This window comes from Myotis myotis, unplaced genomic scaffold (genome assembly GCF_014108235.1).
Source record: "Myotis myotis isolate mMyoMyo1 unplaced genomic scaffold, mMyoMyo1.p scaffold_m19_p_3, whole genome shotgun sequence".
In the NCBI taxonomy this organism is placed as follows: domain Eukaryota; kingdom Metazoa; phylum Chordata; class Mammalia; order Chiroptera; family Vespertilionidae; genus Myotis; species Myotis myotis.
This window is the reverse complement of record NW_023416335.1, coordinates 123,634,665-123,658,309: the sequence shown is the minus strand read 5'-3', so window position 1 is coordinate 123,658,309 and position 23,645 is coordinate 123,634,665. Positions and strand designations below refer to the sequence as shown.

The following is a 23,645-nucleotide window of genomic DNA, read 5'->3' as shown; positions in this document are numbered from 1 at the left end:
ACCACCATGGCTTTGTTCAGAGGACATCTGGAAGGTTGGGAGCCAGCAATCCTGGATTGTGAGAGGGATGTCCCAGATTGAAGAGGGTGCAGAGGGACACAAATTTTGTGCACTGGGCCTCTAGTCTATAATAATAAAAACATAATATGCTAATTAGACCAGACAGCTGAACGACCTTCCGGATGAAGCCGCAGTGGCAGAGGCCGAGGCAGAGGCGGTTTAGGGGTGATCAGGCAGGCAGGTGAGCAGTTAGGAGCGATCAGGCAGGCAGGCGAGCGGTTAGGAGCCAGCAGTCCGGATTGCAAGAGGGATATCCGACTGCCAGTTTTGGCCTGATCCTGCAGGGATCCCTGACATCCGCTGAGGGGCCCCACATTGTGAGAGGGTGCAGGCCAGGCTGAGGGACAGCCCCCCCCACCCCCACCCCAGTGCACAAATTTCATGCACCAGGCCTCTAGTATTTATTGAATACTTTCTATGTGCCAGGCACTATGCTAAAATGCTTTACACATGTTATCTCATTTAATCCTCCCAACCCATAAAGTCAATACTATTTCCATTTTATGGATGAGGAAACTGAGTCTCAGAGAGGGCAACAAAATTGCTAAATGTAACTGAACTATGATTTGAACCCAAATGCTTAACTGTTAAACTATGACAGTTTCCAGATTTTTTTCCCTTCAACACACACCTTAGTCAACAGACTCGGTGTTTCATACCCAGTTCCCTGTTTCCGATGTTTTCCCTACACACTGTCACAAACTGAGTCTTTCTAAAACACTATGAAATCAAATATGAATCTCTCAGATTATATTTAAAGGATATAAAAAGTACATGACTCCTTTAAAAAGTACATGACTCACCGGCTTAAAATCCCAATATATGTGCAGTCCATGTTGGGCTGCCTTGGAACATGGCTCCAAAGTGGGATTCTCCCCACTGCCAGGGTCTGTCAGGCAGCAGTCCTCGGCATTTGCCTCTGCAATCAGCGATCCCACATACAACTCCCCGGTTAGATGGTAGTAGACTTTCTAAAAGACAGCAAGGCGATCTGCGGTAGACACAGTCTGTGGAGAGGCCCTTGACCCAGATAGTGGACATAAAGACTGCTTACGGGTCCCGTGGACACTCAGTCACCAGGGGGCGCACTGACTTTTCCTGAGTAACAAGTAGTACCCTCAGTTTCTTTCTCCCACCACCCCCGTTGATTCCAGGGAGAAGACCAGGCATGAGGAGGGAGCACTAGCCTGCCTCCTTCCATACAGGGAGCCCAACAGAATCGTGGCTTGCGTGGATGAGGGAGCTTATCTTTGGGGGAAAAATACTCAACTGAACTTCATTAGGTGTCATCGGAAGCCTCCACTATGAGCTTGCTGTTAGGAAACCTTTCAAATTTTCAATCTGACCCTCCCTTGCTCAGTGAGCTCAAACAAGTAAGTTGTTTTGTGTCACAGCTTTTTTTTTTTCATTCATCAAGTGGAAATGCTTTCTACCCTGCATCCCTCAAGAGGTTCCTGTGAGGGCAACATGCGAAGTAACATGACAGCTGTGAGTAGTCTCAGGGAAAAAGAAGTCCCCTGCTACACCTCCCACTTAGTTCCAGATCTCTCTTATCCCCTGGAAGGACTCCCATTCCGTCAGGGACTCTCTTCTCTAGCCCCTCTTTCCTTCTCTATGGAAGAAGCCACAGCTCCCCACCTTCCCACACAAGGAGCAGTGGGGGGTGGGAGCGGAGGGAGGCCGTGGGAAGAGGGGAAAAAGGAATTGAAGGTTTTGTCAATGAAAATATTACCGCCAAAACCGGTTTGGCTCAGTGGATAGAGCGTCGCCCTGCGGACTGAAAGGTCCCAGGTTCGATTCCGGTCAAGGGCATGTACCTTGGTTGCAGGCACATCCCCAGTGGGAGATGTGCAGGAGGCAGCGGATCGGTGTTTCTCTCTCATCGATGTTTCTAGCTCTCTATCTCTCTCCCTTCCTCTCTGTAAAAAATCAATAAAATCTATTTTAAAAAAAAATATTACCATGGAGAATGAATGCAACAGATCAGAGCCTTTTCACCTTCGCTACCCATATCTGAAATAGAACTGTCCTGCCATAACTTTTTGAATGAACTTGGAAGTGCTTAGTTAAACGTACAGGTTGGGGTTTCACCATGACTCATTACCCAGGATCCCCAGCTCCTGCCTCCCTGACATCTGGCACTGAGTCCAAATCTGGCAAAGGTTGCTAGGGCTGAGCCTCAACAGACTCATCCTGTCCAGGCAAAGAAGGTTGTGGAAGATACCTGTGGACTGTATTCATTACAAAAATACATGATGGGGGTCTTGCCCTTAATAGGGCCCCGATCCAGGCAGTCATTTTCACTCAGCGAGTTTTTTATCTGAAGGAGCAAAACACATGACAACATGATTGGAAAGAGTTGGAGAAACAGTACCAAGCCTCCCAGACCCTGCATTTTCTCCAGTGCTCCACGGGGCCAGGAATTACCAGCCAAAGGGACCAGCAGTTTGCTATCCTGACAGCAATTTTTCTAAGCAAATTTCTAAGACAAATGCTGAAGTGAGGCCCTGCTATGATCCCCACTTCCTGGGAATGCCCGCCCACTGGGACCATCACAACATATATAAAGAAGGGACACCTACAGCCACCTTCAGGTGGGTGAGGCCAAACACCCTGATTGGCTGAGAAACGGGAGAGGCAGAGCAAGGGCTGCCAAGTAAGGAAGTAGAGGCAGAGAGAAGGAAAGGAGATGGGAACTGTGGAGTAAGAGGTAACAGGAACTGAGAGGGCCCAAGGGAAGGAGTTGGGGGACAGGAAGAGAATCTTGGACAGGATGCGTTTGGGAAACCCTTTTCTGGGTAGTCATGTGACTCAGGTTTCATTGTCTGTCACAGTCAAATATTTAAAATCTGAAATGCAATGTCATAATACGTACTCTTCCATAGCCTACAATGTTGTGGATTGGCTTCAGGACTGGATAAACATTTTTCAGATACCAGTCAAAAGTTTTACATTTCAGGTTTTCCCGGAGTGCCATTCTGGAAGAAATGTCTCCATAATCGATTCCAGAGTTCTGTAAGTAAAACACGGAGTGTTTCTGTGTAAATAAAACATGGAATGTTTCTGTGTAATGTCCTTGGCTCCATCAAAGGGTATGGATGATGCCTGAGGGAAGGGGGTATTTTTCTGATGGTCTATAAAGTAACCTTTATAATGCATAGTTTTCCGGGGAAAGTGAAAACAGCTTGAACCTTAGGAACCACATTGGCCTCAAAGGCACTTGCAAGGCCTGTGTAGTGGGGTCACTCAGGTTTCTTTCTCATCATTAGCAAGCTAATGCAGGCTGCTCCTCTTAGAAATCATATTTATATCAGTAAAACACAAAATACTACTCATGATGGCCAGAAAAGGCTTTCAAAAGCAATATTCTGGCAGCAAGATTTTGGTGGTTAAGTGGCATTTTCTAAAAGTGATATCTGTGGGGAATCAAACTGAAAGAATATTTGAGCCCAGAGCCACAGCTTAGAGGCAGAAGATAGCAAATCACCCTGAACTCCAGTGGCAGGGACAATGTATGGCCTTAGCCAAGAAGGTCATCCGCATTCATGTGCATCCAACAGGATTATAGTCTCTATTCCCACCATCTCACATCCTGCCTACCGTGTTTATGTCCTCTTAAGACAGTGAGTTCCTGATGTCCAACCCTGTACCATAAAGATTCCACCAGTAATGATGATGGATGAACAAGAAATGTAGAGGATTACTTGGTTCGAATCTTATCTCAGTCACTTACTACCTTATTACCTTAAACAAGTTTCTTTCAATTCTCTGTGCTTCAGTTTCTTCATCTGTAAACTTAGAATAATAAAAATAAAACCTACCCAAGGAAGAGTCTGTGCTTGCTTCCTCCCACGACCACATCAAAACTACAACTAAATTATAGAACAGCCACCCTGGAGAACCACCTGAAGACTAGCTGAACAGAACTGCTATAACTAAGGATATAAAGAAGAAGGATATATAGAGGGTAGGAGGGGCGCAGATGCAAAATGGGCTAGCCCCACACCCACATGTGGTAGGTAAGACCTTCTCAGCTGTGAAGGCCCTCTCTGGGGAGGGAGGGGTCCTGGCTTACACCTCACTCCCCAGCCCGAAGGACCAGCGCTAGGAATAGGAGTCCCCACAATATCTGTCTGTGAAAATCAGCAGGAAGTCCATCTAGGTGAGACACAGGGCTGCTGTAGACCAGATATCCTTTTAAAGAACCCAAGCGAAAACTCACTCACACTTGCCCTAAGCTCCAGCAAAGGGACAGCAGCTTGGAAAGCACCAGGGATATATGGGGAGAAACTGAATTGACTGGCTTCAGAGAGAGGGAAGGAAGGGCAGCTCTCTCATGGACAGAAGAACTGACAGGTGCCATTATTCCTTTATTGAGCCCTCTCCCCACACAGCAGGCAGACACAGGTGTGCACTACATCTGAATCTCCATCAGCCTGGCTAACCCCAATTGCCACTCCCTAGTGATTCCCCGAGACCTTACCTCACTGAACTCTCTTTCAGCATGAATCTTTTTCCAAGGCTGTTCCTCACAAGCAACCAACCTTGGCATGAGCTGTGGACGTTCCTAAAATCTCTCAAAGATTTACAAACCCCAAACAAGCAGTAGGTAGCCTCTTCATGCCCTGCACCTCTTGCTAATCAGCCCCAAGCTTGGCATGAGTGGCAGTCACACTCGGTCCATAGCATGACTGGTCCCAGATGCCTCCAACCCAACAGAGGGAGCTACCAACCACCGATCATTTTGTAGCTCCTACCAGGTGACCCCAGGCCAGGCAGGCAGCAGCTTACTTTGGCTAACACTGGAGCTCTTCTCAAGAGGCCCCAGAAGCAACACACCCAGTGGCCAGCTTCAGACCACACCAGAGCACCCCCCAATTAGTTCCACAAATGACACACTGAAAGGGCAAATTCAGCAGACACCAGAGCCCCAGATGAACCCCATTCTATGAGGTCATTCACACACCAACAGGTTGTCTGTTGTAGCCATGGTCAGCCCTCACATCCAGTCAGCTTGGGGGTCAATCTCACCCACTGATGTGCCAACAGAAATCAAGGCTCAACTACAACAGGAAGGCACACACAACCCATACAAAGGACAGTCCTGGCACACCCATCTCAGGTGACCGGGAAGACTGTGCCACTGAACCCATTAAGACACCTACTATATAAGGTGATCCTCCCAAGATTGGGAGACATAGCAGATCTACCTAATACATAGAAACAAGCACAGGAGGTAGTCAAAAAAGAGAAGAAAAAAACATATCCCAAATTAAACAAGACAAAACTCCAGAAAAAGGACTAAACAAAACGGAGGCAAGCAAAAGAACTACCAAATAGCCCAGCAATTCCACTTTTGAGTTTTCATTTGAAGAAATCCAAAACACTGTTTTGAAAAAAATATATGGACCCTATGATCATTGCAGAATTATTTGCAACAAAGTCTAAAAGCAACCTAAGTGTCCAAATGGATAAAGAAGATGTGGTATATATTCAATGGAATTTTACTTAGCCATAAACAAGAATAAAATCTTGCCATTTGTGACAACATGTATGTACACAGAAGGTATTTAGACTAAGTGAAGTAAGTCCAACAGAGAAAGGCAAATATCACATTATTTCACTTCTATGTGGAAAATAAAAAACAAAGTAAATAAGCAAATAAAACAGAAATAAACTCATAGATATAGAGAACAAATTGATGGTTGCCAGATGCGAGGGGGTTTGGGAGCTATGTGAAAAGAGTGAAGGGATTAAGAAGTAAAAATTGGGAGTTACAAATTAATCACAGGAATGTAAAGTGCAGCATAGGGAATATTGTAATAACTATGTACTGTGCCAGGTAAGTTATATAAGTGCTAAGCATTATGATATACACCTGAAACTAACATAACATTGAATGTCAACTGTAATAGAAAATTTTAAAAATACATAAAATTAAAAATAAAACCTACCCTCTAAGCATGTTGTGATAATTAATGAGTCTGGAACATAGTCTTACTACATAAATGTTGTGTCATCATCATCACACCATCTGGATGTTATCCTTATTCTTTAGGGCTGGGATGACACTTTTGCTGTATCCCTTCCCATTTCCCACCACGACCACCACCTCCTCCTCCTGGTTCTATTCAGTGCCATGACAAACCTGGAGTGGTATGTTCCAGGCCAAGTAGACCATGTATTTGTACTCATCCATCCAGATTTCGGCCACTCTGAGAGCATTGCGCTTCATGGCAGGAGTCAGGTCCAAGGCATAGGGCTTGTGATGTCTCTCTATGTGAGCAATCCGGGAGCAGGGCAAAACCTCAATTCTCCCCCCACACTGCCACACCTGCAAGAGAAGGGAAAAAAATCATCTGGACAGTCTTGGTGCCACAGCTAATAAATAGCATTGCTTACTGATGCACAGAGACCAATATTTTGGACCCATTTTTTAAAGAACATAAATTCAGTCCTCCCACTCCCATCTTTATGTTACCCCCCAAACCACTTATCTAAAACAATCCTTAGAAGTTTACCAAACTTCTTCTCTCCTGTCATTCAGACAGTTCCAGAAATCCTACCCACTTTAAGAAATCCTCCCGAACAAAACCAAAGGAAGGTCTGTTGCGGGAAGCCACCATTTGCCAATACTATCATGAGAGTGCACCAAGGAACGCAGAAGGCTGATGGATCTTGAGCATTAGCAGGGTTGACGCTAAGCACCGATTGTTTGTGTTGAGATAGTGGTGGCTCGATAGTCTCCAAGTAAATGTTTACTGGACCTTACTGATCTTTACTGATCTTTATTGACCTTAGAGACAGTCTGTCTGCTACCTGTCTGCTGTGCTTTACTAAGGGCAAGATGTGTATCTAAAACTGAATAAAAGCAGACGGGACTCAGTTTCAGTGTATCTCTTCAAGAAAGAGGCTCCACCTGGCCCCCAATGCCTTCTAAATTCATATTTCCTGTATAGCATTTTCATTTGTGCGTCGTCCCCTCCTAGAATCCTGAACCCCACTGCGAAGGTCCTGGCAGTCTGTCCCTGCTCACTTATCCTCAAGAAAAGTGCCAATGTCCTGAGGAGCACCAAGCCCTGAGCTAATCACACTGGAGTTAGTGTCCTATGACCCCTCCTGGACCTGCATGCCAGATATTATGCAATGTGATGAACAGACCACAGGTGGCCCACATGATCCCTGCCTCCTCATCTTCACACCCTTCCTCTCTCCCCTCCCCTTGAGTGTGGGTTTGTGATCTTCTTCTAACCAGTAGAATATGGCAAAGGTATGTACACGATTACATGTGTGTGTGATTACATTAGTTAAGATTGTAGTGTCCATCCAGCAGCGGTTCTCAACCTGTGGGTCATGAACAATGAAAATACATCCTGCATATCAGATATTTACATTACGATTCATAACAGTAGCAAAATTACAGTTATGAAGTAGCAACTAAAATAATTTTATGGTTGGGGGTCACCATAACATGAGAAACTGATTTAAAGGGTCGCGGCATTAGGAAGGTTGAGAGCCACTGAGCTAGGAGATGCACTCTCTTGCTGGCTTAGAAGAAGGAAGCCACCAAGTTGTGAGCCACCATATGAAGAGTGCAAGAAACTAAGGGTGGCTTCCAACTGATAGACAGCCAAAACCTGAATGCCTCCTCAGTCTGGAAGACTTCAAGGAGCTGAATGCTGCCAATACCAACATGAGCCTAGAAGCAGATCCTTCTTCAGTCAGTCCTAGCTGAGAACCCAGCCCTGGACAACACCTTGACTGCATAGAGGTATGACCATCTGACCAGTGCTGGCCAATGAAATACAATATACACAACTTGCAGGTAGAACTCATAAAAAAGAGGAAGAGCATACTCTCTCTTTCCCTACTTTCTCTTCCTGCTAACTAGGATTTGGATGTGATATTGAGTGAGGCAGAACCACAAGATGGGAGAGTCTTGGTCCCCATCACTCTGGAGCTGCCATCTCAATCCTGAACCACTTATGTTCAAACAGTCATGGAAGAAAAAAATTAATTTCTATCTTATTTAAACCTCTATTATTTTGGCCTCTGTCCCAAAAGTCAAAAAAGAATTCTAATTCATATCTTCATAAAACATTTTAACTGCACAATCATTCTTATGAGATAGTTTAAAAAAAAAAAGGGACACTTATCTCCATTTCACAAGTGGAAATACTGATCAAGACCACCAGGCAAAAAAACAATAATTCTCTCTGCTAGAGAATGGTTGTGGCTTAATGGAAAACCCAGACAGGGACTCAAAGTTTATTTGTTAACACATAAATGTGGGATCTTGATTGGGTCCTAAGTGGGTGCAATATGTGGTCTTCAGTCTCAATTGAAAAGAAACTGAAGGGAGTAGGACAGAATAAGCTTTATATAGGAAATTATCTTGTTCCTCCAGAAAACACAATGGGCCAGAGGTCACCTGACTCAGGCACAGAATTTTGGAGCTGGAAATTGCAGAGGTGAGCATTTTATAGAAATGGGGAATTAGCAGAGCCAGGATTAGAACCTAGGTCCAGCATTTTTTACAATGCCATCCTGACATCCTTATTATTTTTTTTATTATAAACTCATTATCAAGTGTAAGCCATATGTCACTCACCATGCTAGGTTCTTTGTGCAGCAGGTATGGCTTAGGGAGTTTGTATCTGGCCAGGATAACACAAACTTTCTAGTGGAAAAGTAGGGTTTGGAATTAAGATTTACATGAGACCTATTCCAAACTGATTGTGATGTGTTGAACTTATTGGCCCCACTTCTCCATCACTTCATTGTAGACAGAAGATACTCCCCACCCCTTGACTTTGGGCTTGACCATAAGATGTACTTCGACAAATTTAATAGGAAAGAAAAAATAATGCACTAGTTCCAAACTGAAGCCTTCAGAGCCACCCCATCAAAGTCAAGCTGGAGCAGAGAAGAGGCATCATTGCTGAGTAGCCAGTGCACAGGAAGTTGGTCAGAATGAGAATTGGTTCGAGAGTTTTACTGCTGTACAATCCATCATTGGCTATCTGTCCTAGACTAAACTACATCTCAGCATGACCTATGCCATCATGTCAGCTGTTCTAGCTGTCCATTCAACTGTCCACACATCTGTATCCCCTGGACCCTCTGCCCAGTTTCTCTTTGGTCTTATAGAAAGCTGTCTGCCACAGAGTTGTTTGATTCTAGATGTTTGGAAAATGCCTGGATTCCTCAAGACAAAGGGGGACACCATCTGCTGAGCCTCAGTTTTACCCTTTCCTCCGATATGTCCCAGATTATATAGACCTACATCAAAAAGACTCCACTCCTGAAGTCCTAGTGCCTTTCTCTAGTGACCTACAAACGAGGATTTGTCCACCTCTTGAACCATTGACATTCAGCCTTGTTTCAGGATTCCAGAGACACTACTACTACCCTCCTATTATTTCTCCTCTGTTTTGTCCCATAAGAAGAATGGAAATGTACCCACCCGCAGACTAAGTTCCACATTCTCTCCTCCATAGACCAGCATTCCACCATCCACAGACCCAATCTTTCCCAGGAAGAGCCTGTTGGCTGCCAGGATGCCCATGATGGAAGGACTCCTGTGGAACACAAAGCAAGAGAAGTTACTAACCTCTCCATAATGAGTGGGTTAGGAGGGAGGGGAGCAGTAGGAAACACAGTGATGGTTTGGCCTTTGAAACTCTACCCAAACCTCTTATCCATAGGGTTTCCCTAAACCCTCTAGCTGAACTAAGCGTGTGTAACTTTCCCTCACCCTCTGTGTTGTCATGACTCTTCTCAAGGTCTATTAAAAGTACCTCTTTTTCATCTGGATATTCCTACTTCATAGCCTGATAAATGCTTTAAATAAGGCCCAAATGTTTTCTAAAACATTTGCTTTATTCTGCTTGAAAGCCCTCAAATAATCCAAAGTGTCTGTGATTTCTTATCTGGGATCAGCGTTTTTTATTTTTATTCCCTGTCCTTCATTCCTTTCACCCTTCTTCCATTACTACCACCACACCCCATTCATTCCTGACTTCCCATGTGCTAACCACATTCCTGAGACCTCTCCGACTTACTTCACTGGAGCGGTGACATCATTCAGATCAATCCAGGCCTTTGGCAGTGAATCATAACGGCACCACAGTTCCCAGTTAAACCCATCAACTGCCAATCCATACTTTTCTAGTTCAAAGGTGTCAAAGTTAATTTTGTCAAACACAGGAGACACAATCACAGTGTGGTCTTCCTGAATCCGGGCCAAGATGGGCTCTGCCCTAGAAAAAGGTTGTGTAACAAACCCAGGTTAGGTATGTGGGTAAGCAGCAGGAGCAAGCAGACAAAGGTGCCCCAAGCATTAAGCACCTTCTTCATTAATGTCTTGCCCTGACATTAAGCACCTTCTTCATTTAGACTGAGCTTGATGGTGAGAGGAACGCTCCAGAGTCCAGGAACGTTCTTCAGCTTTTGGTATAGCTGGGATGCTAGCAGCTGACCCACATCAAAAGCATATTTGAAATTAGTACCCAAATACTACCCCCGAGCTACTGTGAACCAGGACCATCAGTATTCCTGAATTTACATTACCTTTGGGTCACCCTGTTTCCAAAATGATAACTCTTTACTATCTGATTCTCCATTTTCTCCAAAGAACACAGCTCTCTTTAGGTCATGTAATTTCAGGGCTGGGAAAAACCTTAGGAATTACCGAAAGGCAATCTCTTCAATTTTATAGATAAGCGCATGAATATCAAGTTAGATGAAGTGATGTATATACAAAGTCCCAAAGTATTTGGTAAAGTCAGGGTTGGGTGCAATGTCAATATGCCAAGCCCATTATTTTTGCTCCAGCACTATCCTTAGCCAACCAAAATCCTCGAGTAAAAGCATCCTGTCTTTGTAGCTTCCTTGTGTTTAAGGTCTGATGTAGGCTTTCCCCATTTCCACACTATCCTGTCTTGTATTCAGCATTATAATATGTCCTTTCTCCCTTTTTTCAGAAGAAGAAACCATCTGGAGCCTTACCACCCAGCGTTCACTTCAATATGAGCATCCAGGATGGCTACCACTTCAGCTGTGGCCGTTTCCCTGCCAGTGTTGCGGGCTTGAGCAAGACCTTGTCTCTTGGTATGCCGTACTATTTTCAGTAGTCCTGGATACTTCTGGTTATAAAGCTTAATAAGCTCATCCAAGTTTGCCTTTAGTTCTTCTGCCAAAAAAAATATACACTTAAAGAAATTCTGAATGTAATGATCAGTTTTGTACAGAAATGTAATACTATTCTATAGTTAGTAGTGGTTGAACTATCTCCAGGTTAGGATGTGCGATTCTACAACCTTGACTGTTTCCCCTGCACCCACCTTCCTCTCTATTCCATCCTCAGTCTTAATAGCACCATTCTAGTCTCTTTTCCCTCAAAGTTAAACTGCCTTAGAAATTGCTTACTATGTGCCAGACATTGTTATACCAGGTTTATGTATACTGAAATTTTTTAACAAGAATGAATAGGACAGTCCTAGCTAGTTTGGCTCAGTGGATAGAGCATCAGCCTGTGAACTGAAGGGACCGGGTTTGATTCCAGTCAAGGGCACGTACCTCAGTTGCAGGCTCCTGACCCTGCAGGAGACATTCAATCGATGTGTCTCTCTCTCACAGCAGTGTTTCTCTCTGTCTCTCCCTCTCCCTTCCAATCTCTCTAGAAATCAATGGAAAAAAATATCCTTGGGTGAGGATTAAAAATAAATAGATAAATAAATAATATGTTTAAAAAAAAGAATGAGTAGGACAGACCTGATCTAACTATGATAGAAATGTTGATGGTCAGACATTGCAGAGACAGCTCACAACATCTTCTCCACAACTCAAGATTTTTCTAAAGAATGCATAATCAACTGAAATTGTTTTGTCTTGTGTTAGCTATTTCTACTTGGCCTACTCAAGGACCAACTGGGACAGAATGCCCAACTAATGCCTTTTCTAACTTCCAGCTAATGAGTATATCCCCAAAATTATGCAAACAAGATTCACTATTCCAAGATTGCTTATAGTTTTCTTTTTCTCTCTTTCTCCTCTCTTTTATAAAACCTATCTATGCATTTGTTCTTTGGGTAAGCCTACTAGTTGACTTTCTCATACGTATGAAGACAACTTACATACAAATCACTAAGCAATGTTTAAAATATCTAACCAAATGACTCCCTGATAATATTAATTCATTTAATTCTCAAAAAATCCTATGAGGAAGGCACTTCCAGTATCCCCACTTTACAGATGAAAAAACTGAAGCACAGCGAGGTTAAGAAACTTGTTTAAATCACACATCAAGTAAGTGGCATACCTGAGTGTGAGCCCATGTTGTATTTAACCACCATGCCATGCTGCCTCAACTATGTATGTAATGGTTGGATTCATCAAGATTTCCCTCCATCTCCTCTCCCCTAGTCACACCCCCCAGTGGCCAAGAGATTAGATTCTTTCTGGTTCCTTTCTCAGAAGAAGATTAGATTTGTGAATCCTGGAATCAATAACGACATGACTATGGTGCTAAAATCATACCCATTTTAGCACTTTCCCTATTGTACTCCAGGATGGTGAATGGGTAATTGAAGGTGTTAAAGAGAGCCAATGGACCTGAAGGCTGTTTGCTCCTACTGAAAAAAAATAAAAGGTTGAAATTCCCTAAATTCACTCTGTCACTAATTTTAGAAAGTAATCAGAAGGGGTTGACACATTTTTTTTCTGCTTCTGCTGCCACCACGGCATCTGTGGGAAAGCTTGTGGGAAAGTAGGACAAAAACAAACAAAGAAGCAGGCTCTGGAGTTCACCTTTGTCTTCACCCACCCTGTGGGACATGGAATCATGACTACAGCCAATTTTGAACAATTTCTTCAAGAAAGAAAAAGTGAATAGAAAAGCTGTGACTCTCAGTGAAGGATTGCAACTATTGAAAGGAGCAAGAGCAAGATTGCCATAGTTTCTGAGGTTCTTTAAAAAAACACGCATATTTTTATTGATCTCAGAGAGGCAGGAGAGGGAGAGGGAGATAGAAACATCAATGATGAGAGAGAATCATAGATCGGTTGCCTCCTGCACACCCAACACCGGGGATCAAGCCTGCAACCTGGACATGTGCCCTTGACTGGAATCAAACCTTGGACCCTTCAGTCCACAGGCTGACACTCTATCCACTGAGCAAAACCGGCTAGGGCCTGAGGCTCTTTTTTAAAGAGATATTTGAAATATCTCACACACAAAAAATATTTGGAGAATAATCTATGAGATTGGTTGCATGTGGCAAAGAGAGTTAGGAATTACATTAGTTCCAGATAAACCAGGATGAAGAGGAGGAGAAAGATGAGGATCAAAATTCATTTATCTGGTATATTTTGCATGAGTTCTTGAATTAAACTTGGGAACCAAAACAGTGGGGGAGGAAAAGAAGGGGTTGCTAGAAACTCTAGATATCTAGATTATAATTTGGGCTCCCTCACTATCTAATTCTGTGTCACTTCCCATTTGGGGAATTCTATTTCCAAAACTTAGAGAAGGCTGGATAACATGTCAGTACCCTTCCAATTCCAAAGTCCTATGAGCTGTAGATTTCTAGTCACCCTTTCAGAAATAATGCCTATAGTCCAACATAAGAATTAAAGACCCTTCAATGGCTCTTCTAAAGTAAACCTATGTTTCCTTCTCAGTCTTGCTCTCCCATTGATACTCCCCCTACTCCTACCCCCCAAAAGACTCTTTATTTCAGGCTGTTCAGCTCAGGGTGCTTCTGGCTTCTGTATCTTTGCTCACATCTTTTTTTTTGTTGTTTTTTTCCTCTACTCCCTATGTAACCCCACCAGAGCCAGTCGGTCTTCCTTTGTTTTCTTTGGCTTTTCAAATCCTACCAAGCTTTCAAGTCCCAACCCAAGTCCCTTTCCTCCAGGAAGCCTCTCTAAGTCACCCCAATTACTTCTCTGGGATTTCTTACACTCGCTGACAGCTCACTCAGTTTGGCACACTACTTTTCATACATCGAGGTGTCTTTTCATAGGTTTGTCTTGCCTCATCAATTAAAATGGGAACTTCTTGAAATCACTGGCATTCTCTTCCATGCATAATGCCTGGCACATGGTAGAAACTCAATAGTTATTGATTGGGGAATTTGCCTAAAATTGGGGAGAAAATACAGGGTTCCACCTACATTAATATAATTTCTGAAAAACTTAGATTAGCTTTTTTTGATGTGAAACAATTGATCTGATGCAAATTAAGCTTTACATCTAGGGAAATGAAGGAAAGGGACACTCCTCTAATACCAGATTGCAGCATCTCAATAGTACTACAAATGATACTGAGATAAACAAGGATTACAACACTGGCTAACATTTATTGGGAGCAAGCCCTGTTCTGAGGACATTACAAGTGTTATTTAATCCCCAGAAAGGTCCTGTCAGAAAGGCAGTGTTATTTCCCCCATGTTACAGATGAGGAAATGGGGCGTAATGTAGCTGAGTGACTTACCCTCACCGTCACATGAATAATAATTTATCTTGTGGCATGCATGGTAGAGACTTCCAATTCTTTTTCTCAGTGTAGCACAAAACAGATTTTTGAGTTCTGTTCAGTGTAGGCCCAATCTAGCTGATGTTTCCATGGTTAATGAGAGAGAAATTGATTCCTGTCCCAGTGACAACAAAGAACAACTAACAATTCTCTCTTCTGTGCCCATCAAAAAATATATCTCTATGGAAACCACAAATGAACTCTCAACTCAAGTGAGAGGATGCATTATATGATGGGGGCACAATGGAACAAACAAGGACTATGTTATGTGTCTACCCTATGTTTGTAATTTTGTGTCTTTAATTTCATTGGTCCACATGCAAAGGTCTTGAATTATTTCTTATCTGCTCCTCATGGAATGTAGACTTACAGAATCATTGATTTTTTTTTTTCATAGAAAAAGATACCTTCAGAGTCCCTCTACTGTAGCCCCTGCATTTGCCCCATGAAGAAGCTGAGTCACAGAGAGGTGAGATGACTTGACTTGCCTCAGGTCATCTCAGAGAGCCGGGGAGTGGAGCCAGGTCTTCTCAGGTGTCCGGAACAGAGGTCTTTCTAATTACACTCCTATTACTTGCTTAAAATTCAGGTATACAAGTGGCTGTTGACCTCCATTTCCAGAAATGAATGAAGTCAGCCATTCTCTTTTCTTTTTTTCTGGTGGAATTTTGCTTGGGAATTGTAACGCCTCATTTTTTGTGTGCAGTTGTATTGGAAGGACAAGAGAGGAAGGTATTTAAAACATGAAAAGGATATCTAGCTGGTTTGGCTCAGTGGATAGAATGTCGGCCTGTGGACTGAAGGGTCCTGGGTTCGATTCCAGTCAAGGGCATATGTCCGGGTTGCAGGCTTGATCCCCAGTAGGGGACATGCAAGAGGCAGCCTACCAATGATTCTCTCTTATCATTGCTATGTCTATCTTTCTCTCTCCCTTTTCCTCTCTGAAATCAATAAAAATATATTTAAAAAAAAAAAACAAACAACATTAAAAGGAGTATTTTTAGTGTCTGGAAATCCAAAAATGAAGGTTTAAGAGGTCATTTGTCTCTTCTCCTCTGGTGAAACAGCCGTTAATTTGGAGCTACAATAACCTGTCTGGTACTTAAAGATCCTCAGAAAGGGAGAACTCTTCCTCTAATGGGCTGCCATTTTATAGTCCTTACTATTCAAAATTTCCTCCTAATTGCTAGCCCAAATATCTGGGTTTGTGAGGTGATTCTAGTTTCTTTTATTAAGTGCCCAAAATTAATAAAACTAAGAGCTAACACTTACTATATGCTAAATGCTATTCATAATCCACGTATTATATCAATAAAAACAGTGACTAGAGCTAGGGCTCTAAGATGCTGAAGTTGTGGTCAAATCTCAATTCCATCATTTACCAGTTGTGTTGGCCAAGTTCCTTGACGAGATTATGCCTTAGTTTTTTGTATTTGTGAAATGAGCAAAGAAGGAGCTCCTTCCTCATAGGACTTTTGTAATAGTTAAAATAGTTAGCATATGTAAGGTGTTTAGAACAGTGTTAGCTACCATTATTATCTCACTTAATTCTCATTATAGTCTATGAGATAGTTATTCTCATCAACATCCATGTTTTGCAAATAAGAAAGTAGTAACAAGGACAAATTAAATTACTCAAGGACATCCTATATAATAAGGAGGTAATATGCAAATTGACCATCACTCCAACACAAAAGATGACCGCCCCCATGTGGTCAAAGATGGCCAGCCCCATGTGAACACAGATGACCACCACAAGATGGCTGGCAGGGCAGTTGTGGGAGATCAGGCCACCAGGGGAGGGCAGTTGGGAGGGATCAGGCCTGCAAGGGAGGGCAGTTGGGGGCAATCAGGCCTGCAGAGGAGGGCAGTTAGGGGTGACCAGGTCAGCAGGGGAGCGCAGTTGGGAGGGACCAGGCCTGCAGGGAAGGGAAGTTGGAGGTGACCAGGCCTGCAGGGGAGGGCAGTTAGGGGTGACCAGGCTGGCAAGGGAGGGCAGTAAGGGGCAATTGGGCCGGCAGGGGAGCAGTTAGGCATCAATCAGGCTGGCAGGGGAGTGGTTAGGGGGTGATCAGGCTGGCAGGCACAAGCAGTTAGGGGCAATCAGGTAGGCAGGCAGGTGAGCAGTTGAGAGCCAGCAGTCAGACATCCCTCTAGGAGTCCCAGATTGGAGAGGGTGCAGGCTGGGCTGAGGGACACATACACACACACCGCCGTGCATGAATTTCATGCACCGGGCCTCTAGTAGAGCTTGTAAAGGAGGAAGTTGGATTCTGAAACCCCAGAAAATGAGGACTCATGTCTACCCACCATCTCCCAGTTCTCCATGTGTCCTCCTTGTGGGGGATATTGGAGGGGGGTGGAGTTAGACCAGGGTGAGGAGGGAGCAATGCCACTGTAAAGAGTCTCAGCATCCAAATCTCATCTTTTCTCTGGGCTTAACTACCTAGAAAGATTTTTTTTTTCTCATAAGGAATGACTTAAATTCAACCTTGGTGTCTGAGATCCTCCTTTGGACCCCACCTCACTCCCTCAGGCCTCTCTCATGGAGCATGGACAGGGCAGAGGTGGCTTTGGAGTCACACAATTCTGGGCCTGGCTCAGCTCCACCACTGACTGGCCACACAATTTGGGCACACTATGTGTTCACTGTGTCTTTGTTTCCTCATCTGTGTAATTGAGATGATGATCCTCTGTCTTGACTTTGTGAAGAGTAATGTGCCCATTGAAAATTGGGATCAATAAATGAACCCTTTCTTCTTCCTATATGAGGAGCCCAAAGTGTCCTAAACTCTAAGCTAAAACCCCTTTCCAACCTACCACAGTTGATAAATGGTCATTTTACTGCTATTCCTTGATCGAGTAGCTCACCATTTGAGCTAAAATCGTCCACCAAGATGATTTCCTTTAACAATTGAGAGGGGGTCCGGTTGATGATACTGGTGATGGCCCGTTGTATAATGGACAGAGCTTCATTCGTGAATATGAGAACGACACTGAGGGATGGGAGTTGTGAAGAATATGTCTTCTGAAGACACCTATAAGAGACCATTTTTAATAACCAGTTTACTTTTTTAAATTACTTAACCATTACTACCCAATCTATATCACTTCACTACATATAATGTTATATTAATCAACTCACCCAAGCTGATTAGAAAACTCTCTCTTGCTTATCACAGTAGCCAGAAGATTTCATATTTGTTTTTCCCAAATTCTCCTGTTCTGAGGATAAAACCCATTTCTTTTTTTATTACTTTTCAGGAGACATTTCCACTTGAACATTCAACATTCCCCCAAAGAAACTCCTATTTTTTCTCCATCCCCAAATTAGCTTACTTGCCAGACGACTTCTTTCTAACATTGTCACCACCCTTTTCCTATGTTCTCAGACCTTCAGTCATTTTTTACATGACCCAATACGTCACCACTATAGAGACATAGCAAACTGTCCAAAGACTTGTGCTTAACACATTTTTTAAATGTCATAGTTTAAATTTATTAAATTCTTACCATATGCTAGGCACTGGCTTACTCTTCTCTTAACATTTTTATTGAGATACATATTACATGCAATAAAATTCATCCATTTAAAAGTGTACAATTCAATGATTTTTATAATATTCATTTTAGAACATTTTTGTCACACTATAAAGAAACCCCATACCCTAGCCCAGGGGTCCTCTAACTTTTTAAACAGGGGGTCAGTTCACTGTCCCTCAGACCATTGGAGGGCTGGACTATAGTTTAAAAAAAAAAACTATGAACAAATTCCTATGCACACTGCACATATCTTATTTTGAAGTAAAAAAACAAAATGGGAACAAATACAATATTTGTATTTGCATGTGGCCCGCAGGCCGTAGTTTGAGGACCCCTGTCCTAGTCTGTTTGGCTCAGTGGAGAGAGCATCGGCCTAAGGACAAAAGGGTCCCAGGTTCAATTCTGGTCAAGGGCACATACATTGGTTGCAGGCTCTTCCCTGGCTCGGGCCCTGGCTGGGGCTCTTGTAGGAGGCAACCAATCGATGTGTTTCTTTCACATTGATGTTTCTCTCTGTCTTTTCCTCTCTCTACCACTCTCTCTAAAAATCAATGAAAAAGTATCCTTGAATGAGGATTAACAAAACAAAACAAAAAAGAAACTCCATACCCATTACCAGTCATTCTCTATTTCTCCCCCAAACCATTCCACTCCCACCTACCTCAGTCATAGGCAACCACTGGTTTATTTTCTATTTCTGTAGAATTTCCCATTCTGGACTTTTCATATAAATGGAAATCTATATCATAAAAGGCCTGTGGTCGTGACGCCATAACAGTGGAATGACCAAACAATCGGTCACCAGGAGGTGCATGGAGCACCTCTCATGGCTTGCACGGTGAGGTGGGGCTCACGCAGGGCTGGTGGGGCTGGCACAGCAGAGGAGGGTCCTGTGGCTCATGCAGGGCAGGTCTGGGGGCCCATGGTTTGCACAGGGCAGGTCTAGGGTCCTGCAGCTCAAGCAGGCCGGGTCTGGGGTCCCACCGGTGCAGCAGGTCTGGATCTCGCGTGATTTCGCATGCTGGGCCTCTAGTATACAATATGTGGTCTTTTGGATTTGGGTCCTTTTACTTGGCATAATATTTTCCAGGTTCATCAATTTTACAGCACATATCAGTACCTCATTTCTTTTTATTGGCAAATAATATTCCATTGCATGGATATACCATATATATCCATTCATCAGTTATTGGAAATTTACGATGTTTCCTCTTTTTGACGATTAATACCACTGTGAACAACTTTTTGTGTTGGCATGTTTTTATTTCACTTACATACACACCTGAGAGTGCAGCTGTAAATCATATGATAACTCTTTGTTTAATATGTGGACGCTGAGAAGAAAGATTCATTTGATGTGAATCCAAGAAGAAATTTACCTGCTAAAAAGGACTGCCTCTGGTCAACTGAGGGCCAAAATTTTGTAACTAATAAAAGCCTAGTGGCCATTTGCTGGTAGGGCTTGTTACATACCCTGTACAACTAGGAAGAACCTCTGACTGAGCTCTGGGCTTTTGCACTATGCCCCGCTGTTTACAAAAGATGCTTCCCCTTCATCTCAGTGGAACACAATTTAGGTTGTCACCTAAATGTGTCTGCTGGGCTGCAGCTCCATTTTGCTCAAATAAACGCCTTCTATTCTTTGTTAAAGTTTAAAATTAATTTTGGTTTACAATTTGATGAGCTTCCCTCCTGTTTTCCAAAGTGGCTGCACCATTTTACATTACTATCAGTAATAAATGAGGGTTCAAATTTCTCCACCTCTTGAACGACATTTGTCATTTTCTGTTATTTTGATGATGGCCATCTGAAAGGTTGTGAAGTATTAGCTCACTGTGGTTTTGATTTCCATTTTCCTTATAACTAATGATGTTGAGCATCTTTTTATTGTTTCTTGGTCATTTCTTTGTTTTTTGGATCAATGTATAAGTCCTTTGTTTATTTTAAATTTGGTTATTTGTCTTTTTGTTATTGAGTTATAGAAGTTATTTATGTATTATAGGTTCAAGTACCTTACTGGGTATATGGTTTGCAAATATTTCTCCCACTTCATGAGTTGTTTTTTCACTTACTTGATTATATTATTTGCAGCCAAAAAAAAATTTCAGTTCTTATAAAGTTCAAGTTTTCAATCTTTTTTTATCGCTTATGCTATCTGACCCATGATCAGATTTTCTCCCAAGAGTTTTATAATTTTATCTCTTACATTTACATGTATGATCACTTTGAGTTAATATTTATAGTATGTATGCATGATGTAAGAGTCCAAATTCATCATTTTAGTATATAAATCCCCAGTCGTCCCAACAGTGTTTGTTGAAGAAACTATTAATTCCCCAATGAATTCTCTTGATACATGCAAAGAAGAAAAACTCTCCTGTTTGTTTCTTTCTCTCCACTCATAGCACTACTGACAATGAAAATTTCGGTGACCAGGTGTGGAGGGGGGGTTGGGGGGCGTCCTACATCAAAGAACTCTGCAACATCAGCCTGGTGTCCTACAATGTAATCCAATTCTGACACTGTCTGCCTGAAGTTACCATCAGATCCCATAGGTTAAGGGTTCAGGCCCACAAAACTAGGCCCTACCCACCCTCCCCCATTACAGAGGCCAATCACAAGTCCAGGTTGTTCCTTGTGCTTTTGGCCTATGGGTTATAAATTCCCATGACCCCTTGCTGGGTTAGATTAATTTGCTAGAGGGACTTGCAGAATTCAGGAAACCAGTTCACTTACTAGATTACCCGTGTATTGCAAAGGATATTAAAATATATGAATGAACAGCCAGATAGATACCAAGAGCAGGGTCCTGAAAGGCCCTGAGCACAGGAGCACCTGCCGCAGTGTGGCCTGGGGTGCAGCTCACGGCCAGCGCCTGTAGTGTTCTTGTTTACCAATCCATGCTCTGAGGCCCACGGCTCATGGATTGTTATGGCGGCTTCATCATGTAGGCATGACTGATTAAATCACTGGCCATTAGTGACCAAGTCGATCTCCTGGCCCCTCTCCCCTCCGAAAAGGGGGAAGAACTGAAAGTCCCAATCCTCTAATCACAGGGCTGCTTACCCTGGCAAGCCCATATCTTTTATGCATAACAAAAGACAACTTTATTTCTCTTCTTACTTAAAAAGTCCCAAGGATTTTAGAAGCTCTGTGCCAGGAACATGGATAAAGACCAAATATGTATTTCTTATCATAAATTACAAAATCACAGCACCCTATTCAAGAGTCAATTAACCATAAATGTAAGTTTATTTCTGGATACCAATCCATTCCACTGATCTATATGTCTATCCTGAACCGGTAACACCTGGTCTTATTTACTGTAGCTTTGTAGTAAGTTTTGAACTTGGGAAAATATGAGTCCTGTAATATTTTTTCTTCTTTTTCAAGATGTTTTGGCTACTTGGGATTGCTTGCATTTTCCTTTGAATTTTGAGATCAGCTTGTCAATTTTTACCCAAAATCCAGCTGATATTTTGATAGAGATTGTAGATCAACCTCAAGACTACAGTAGCTCCCTGTTACCCACCAGGGAAACTTTCCGAGACCCACAGCAGATGCCTGAAACCACAGATAGTACCAAACTCTATATATACTATGTTATTTCTGTACATATGTTTAAAATTTTTCAACTGAGCAAATTTGAAGATCTTATTGGCTTTTACTTAAGAAATTCAATGAATTGGGCAGCATCCCATCCAGCAACAAAAGGATACTCCAAGGTTTGTACAAAATGAAAGGTTTTTATAAGAAGAAGGGTGAGGCAAGGGAGCTATTAACAAGAGAAAGAAAAAAGAAAAAGATGACTTTTGGTCCAGGACACCTTTTCTTTGGAGGGAGAGAACAGAAGGGTTTGTATCATGCAGATTTTGTTTTCTTTCTAAGGGGGATAGAGAGGGCCCACTGTGACAGAATACCAGAAAATTCCAGACTGGTTGATTAAGATTACATTTCTGGGAGAGGTTGAAGTGAGATTTAGATCAGGTATTAAATCTAGATTTGGTATTGAGAACAAAAAAAAGAAAGTTCTATGAAAAATAACTTCAAAGGGTGAGCTGATCACAAATTTCTAACTGGGCAGGTCATTGTAAGTAATCAGGTTTACCTTTGCCTTAGCAAACTCTGTCCATTGTTTCTGTGCATGTAGTTAACACACCTTTGAAATAAACCATAAGCACCTTCAAGAGAGCACATAATCTTGCCCAGCTAGTGTGATTCAATGGTTGAGAGTCAATTTATGAACCAGGAAAGGGGTCATGGTTCAATTCCCGTTCCGGCATATGCCCCAGTTGCAGGCTTAATCCCTTGTAGAGAGTGTGCAGTGAGCAGCCAATCAATGATTCTCTCTCATCATTGATGTTTCTATCTCTCTCTTCCTCTCCTTTCCTCTCTAAAGTCAATAAAAAAAATATTTTTTTTTTAAAAAAAAGAAGAGAGCACCTAATCTTAACCGTCCTGTAATCCAATCCTTACCTTCTTTTCTCGCACCTTCATGTAACCTTCTTTATGTTCCTTCCTTAATTTCAAATGCGTAAAAGAAGCTGCAAAACTGTTATTCTCTAGAGTACTTGAGATCTTGTTCCCTGGCAAATGTCTTCAGTTTGGCTCAATTAAACACATAAAAATTCTCTACAAAAGCTATTATTTTATCACTGTCAAAAAAACAGAATAGTTGTGGGCATTTTTCTTTTAAAAAAGGAACTGTACATGTATGCAATAGGGTAATCATATCAGCCACAGAATCCTTAATTTTGCATTTGTTGTAATTCCTGCTTTCACACAGAAAGATTGTGTGCTTGTGTGCACATGCTCAAATAAAAGAATCCCTTCAGGGGCACTATGTTGTTATGTATCAAGATATTCTCTTTTCTACTTCTCCTCATTCCCTGCTCCCCACCCTCATTATAAATTGACTTATTAAAACTGGTTCACAAACAAAAACAAAAAAAATTCTCTACAGGTTTGGATGTTTCTTATATTGACAGTATTATAAACTTTTAGCACAAATTATGCGATTGGGGAACTGGTTGTTGTTGTTTTTTTCTTTAAGACATACATACCTATGATAAAATTTAATTTATAAATTAGGCACAGAAATAGATTAACAACAATAATAATAAAATAGAATAATTATAATAATACAGTATAATAACAGTTATGTAAAAGTGATCTTTCTCTCAGAATATGTTATTGACTGTATGTAGAGCTTGGATACACTGGACAAAGGAATGATTAGCATCCTGGTTGGGATAGAGCAAGTCTGAGCAAGAATTCATCACACTATTCAGAACAACATGCAATTTAAAATTATGAATTGTGCCCTAACCGGTTTGGCTCAGTGGATAGAGCGGCAGCCTGCAGACTGAGAGGTCCCAGGTTTGATTCCAGTCAGGGGCGTGTACCTTGGTTGCAGGCACATCCCCAGCTTGGGGTGTGCAGGAGGCAGCTGGTTGATGTTTCTCTCTCATTGATGTTTCCAACTCTATCCCTCTCCCTTCCT

The 23,645-nt window shown here is 42.3% G+C and overlaps 1 protein-coding gene across 3 annotated transcripts in view; it reads right to left on the bottom strand.

The window, feature by feature from the left end:
• GALNT8 (polypeptide N-acetylgalactosaminyltransferase 8) overlaps nucleotides 1-23,645 on the bottom strand; it is a 51,670-nt gene that overhangs the window by 5,207 nt on the left and 22,818 nt on the right. Inside the window, exons 3-10 of one of the 3 annotated variants that reach the window (XM_036301061.1) lie at nucleotides 17,471-17,637; nucleotides 11,071-11,251; nucleotides 10,125-10,322; nucleotides 9,527-9,641; nucleotides 6,209-6,394; nucleotides 2,936-3,073; nucleotides 2,285-2,380; nucleotides 864-1,031 (exon numbers count right to left, since the gene is read on the bottom strand). In XM_036301061.1, the coding sequence (XP_036156954.1) occupies nucleotides 864-1,031; nucleotides 2,285-2,380; nucleotides 2,936-3,073; nucleotides 6,209-6,394; nucleotides 9,527-9,641; nucleotides 10,125-10,322; nucleotides 11,071-11,251; nucleotides 17,471-17,637 (1,249 nt within the window). Of the gene's footprint in view, nucleotides 1-863; nucleotides 1,032-2,284; nucleotides 2,381-2,935; nucleotides 3,074-6,208; nucleotides 6,395-9,526; nucleotides 9,642-10,124; nucleotides 10,323-11,070; nucleotides 11,255-17,470; nucleotides 17,638-23,645 lie in introns of all 3 variants that reach the window. The other 2 variants (XM_036301060.1, XM_036301062.1) reach the window with 2 other exon arrangements.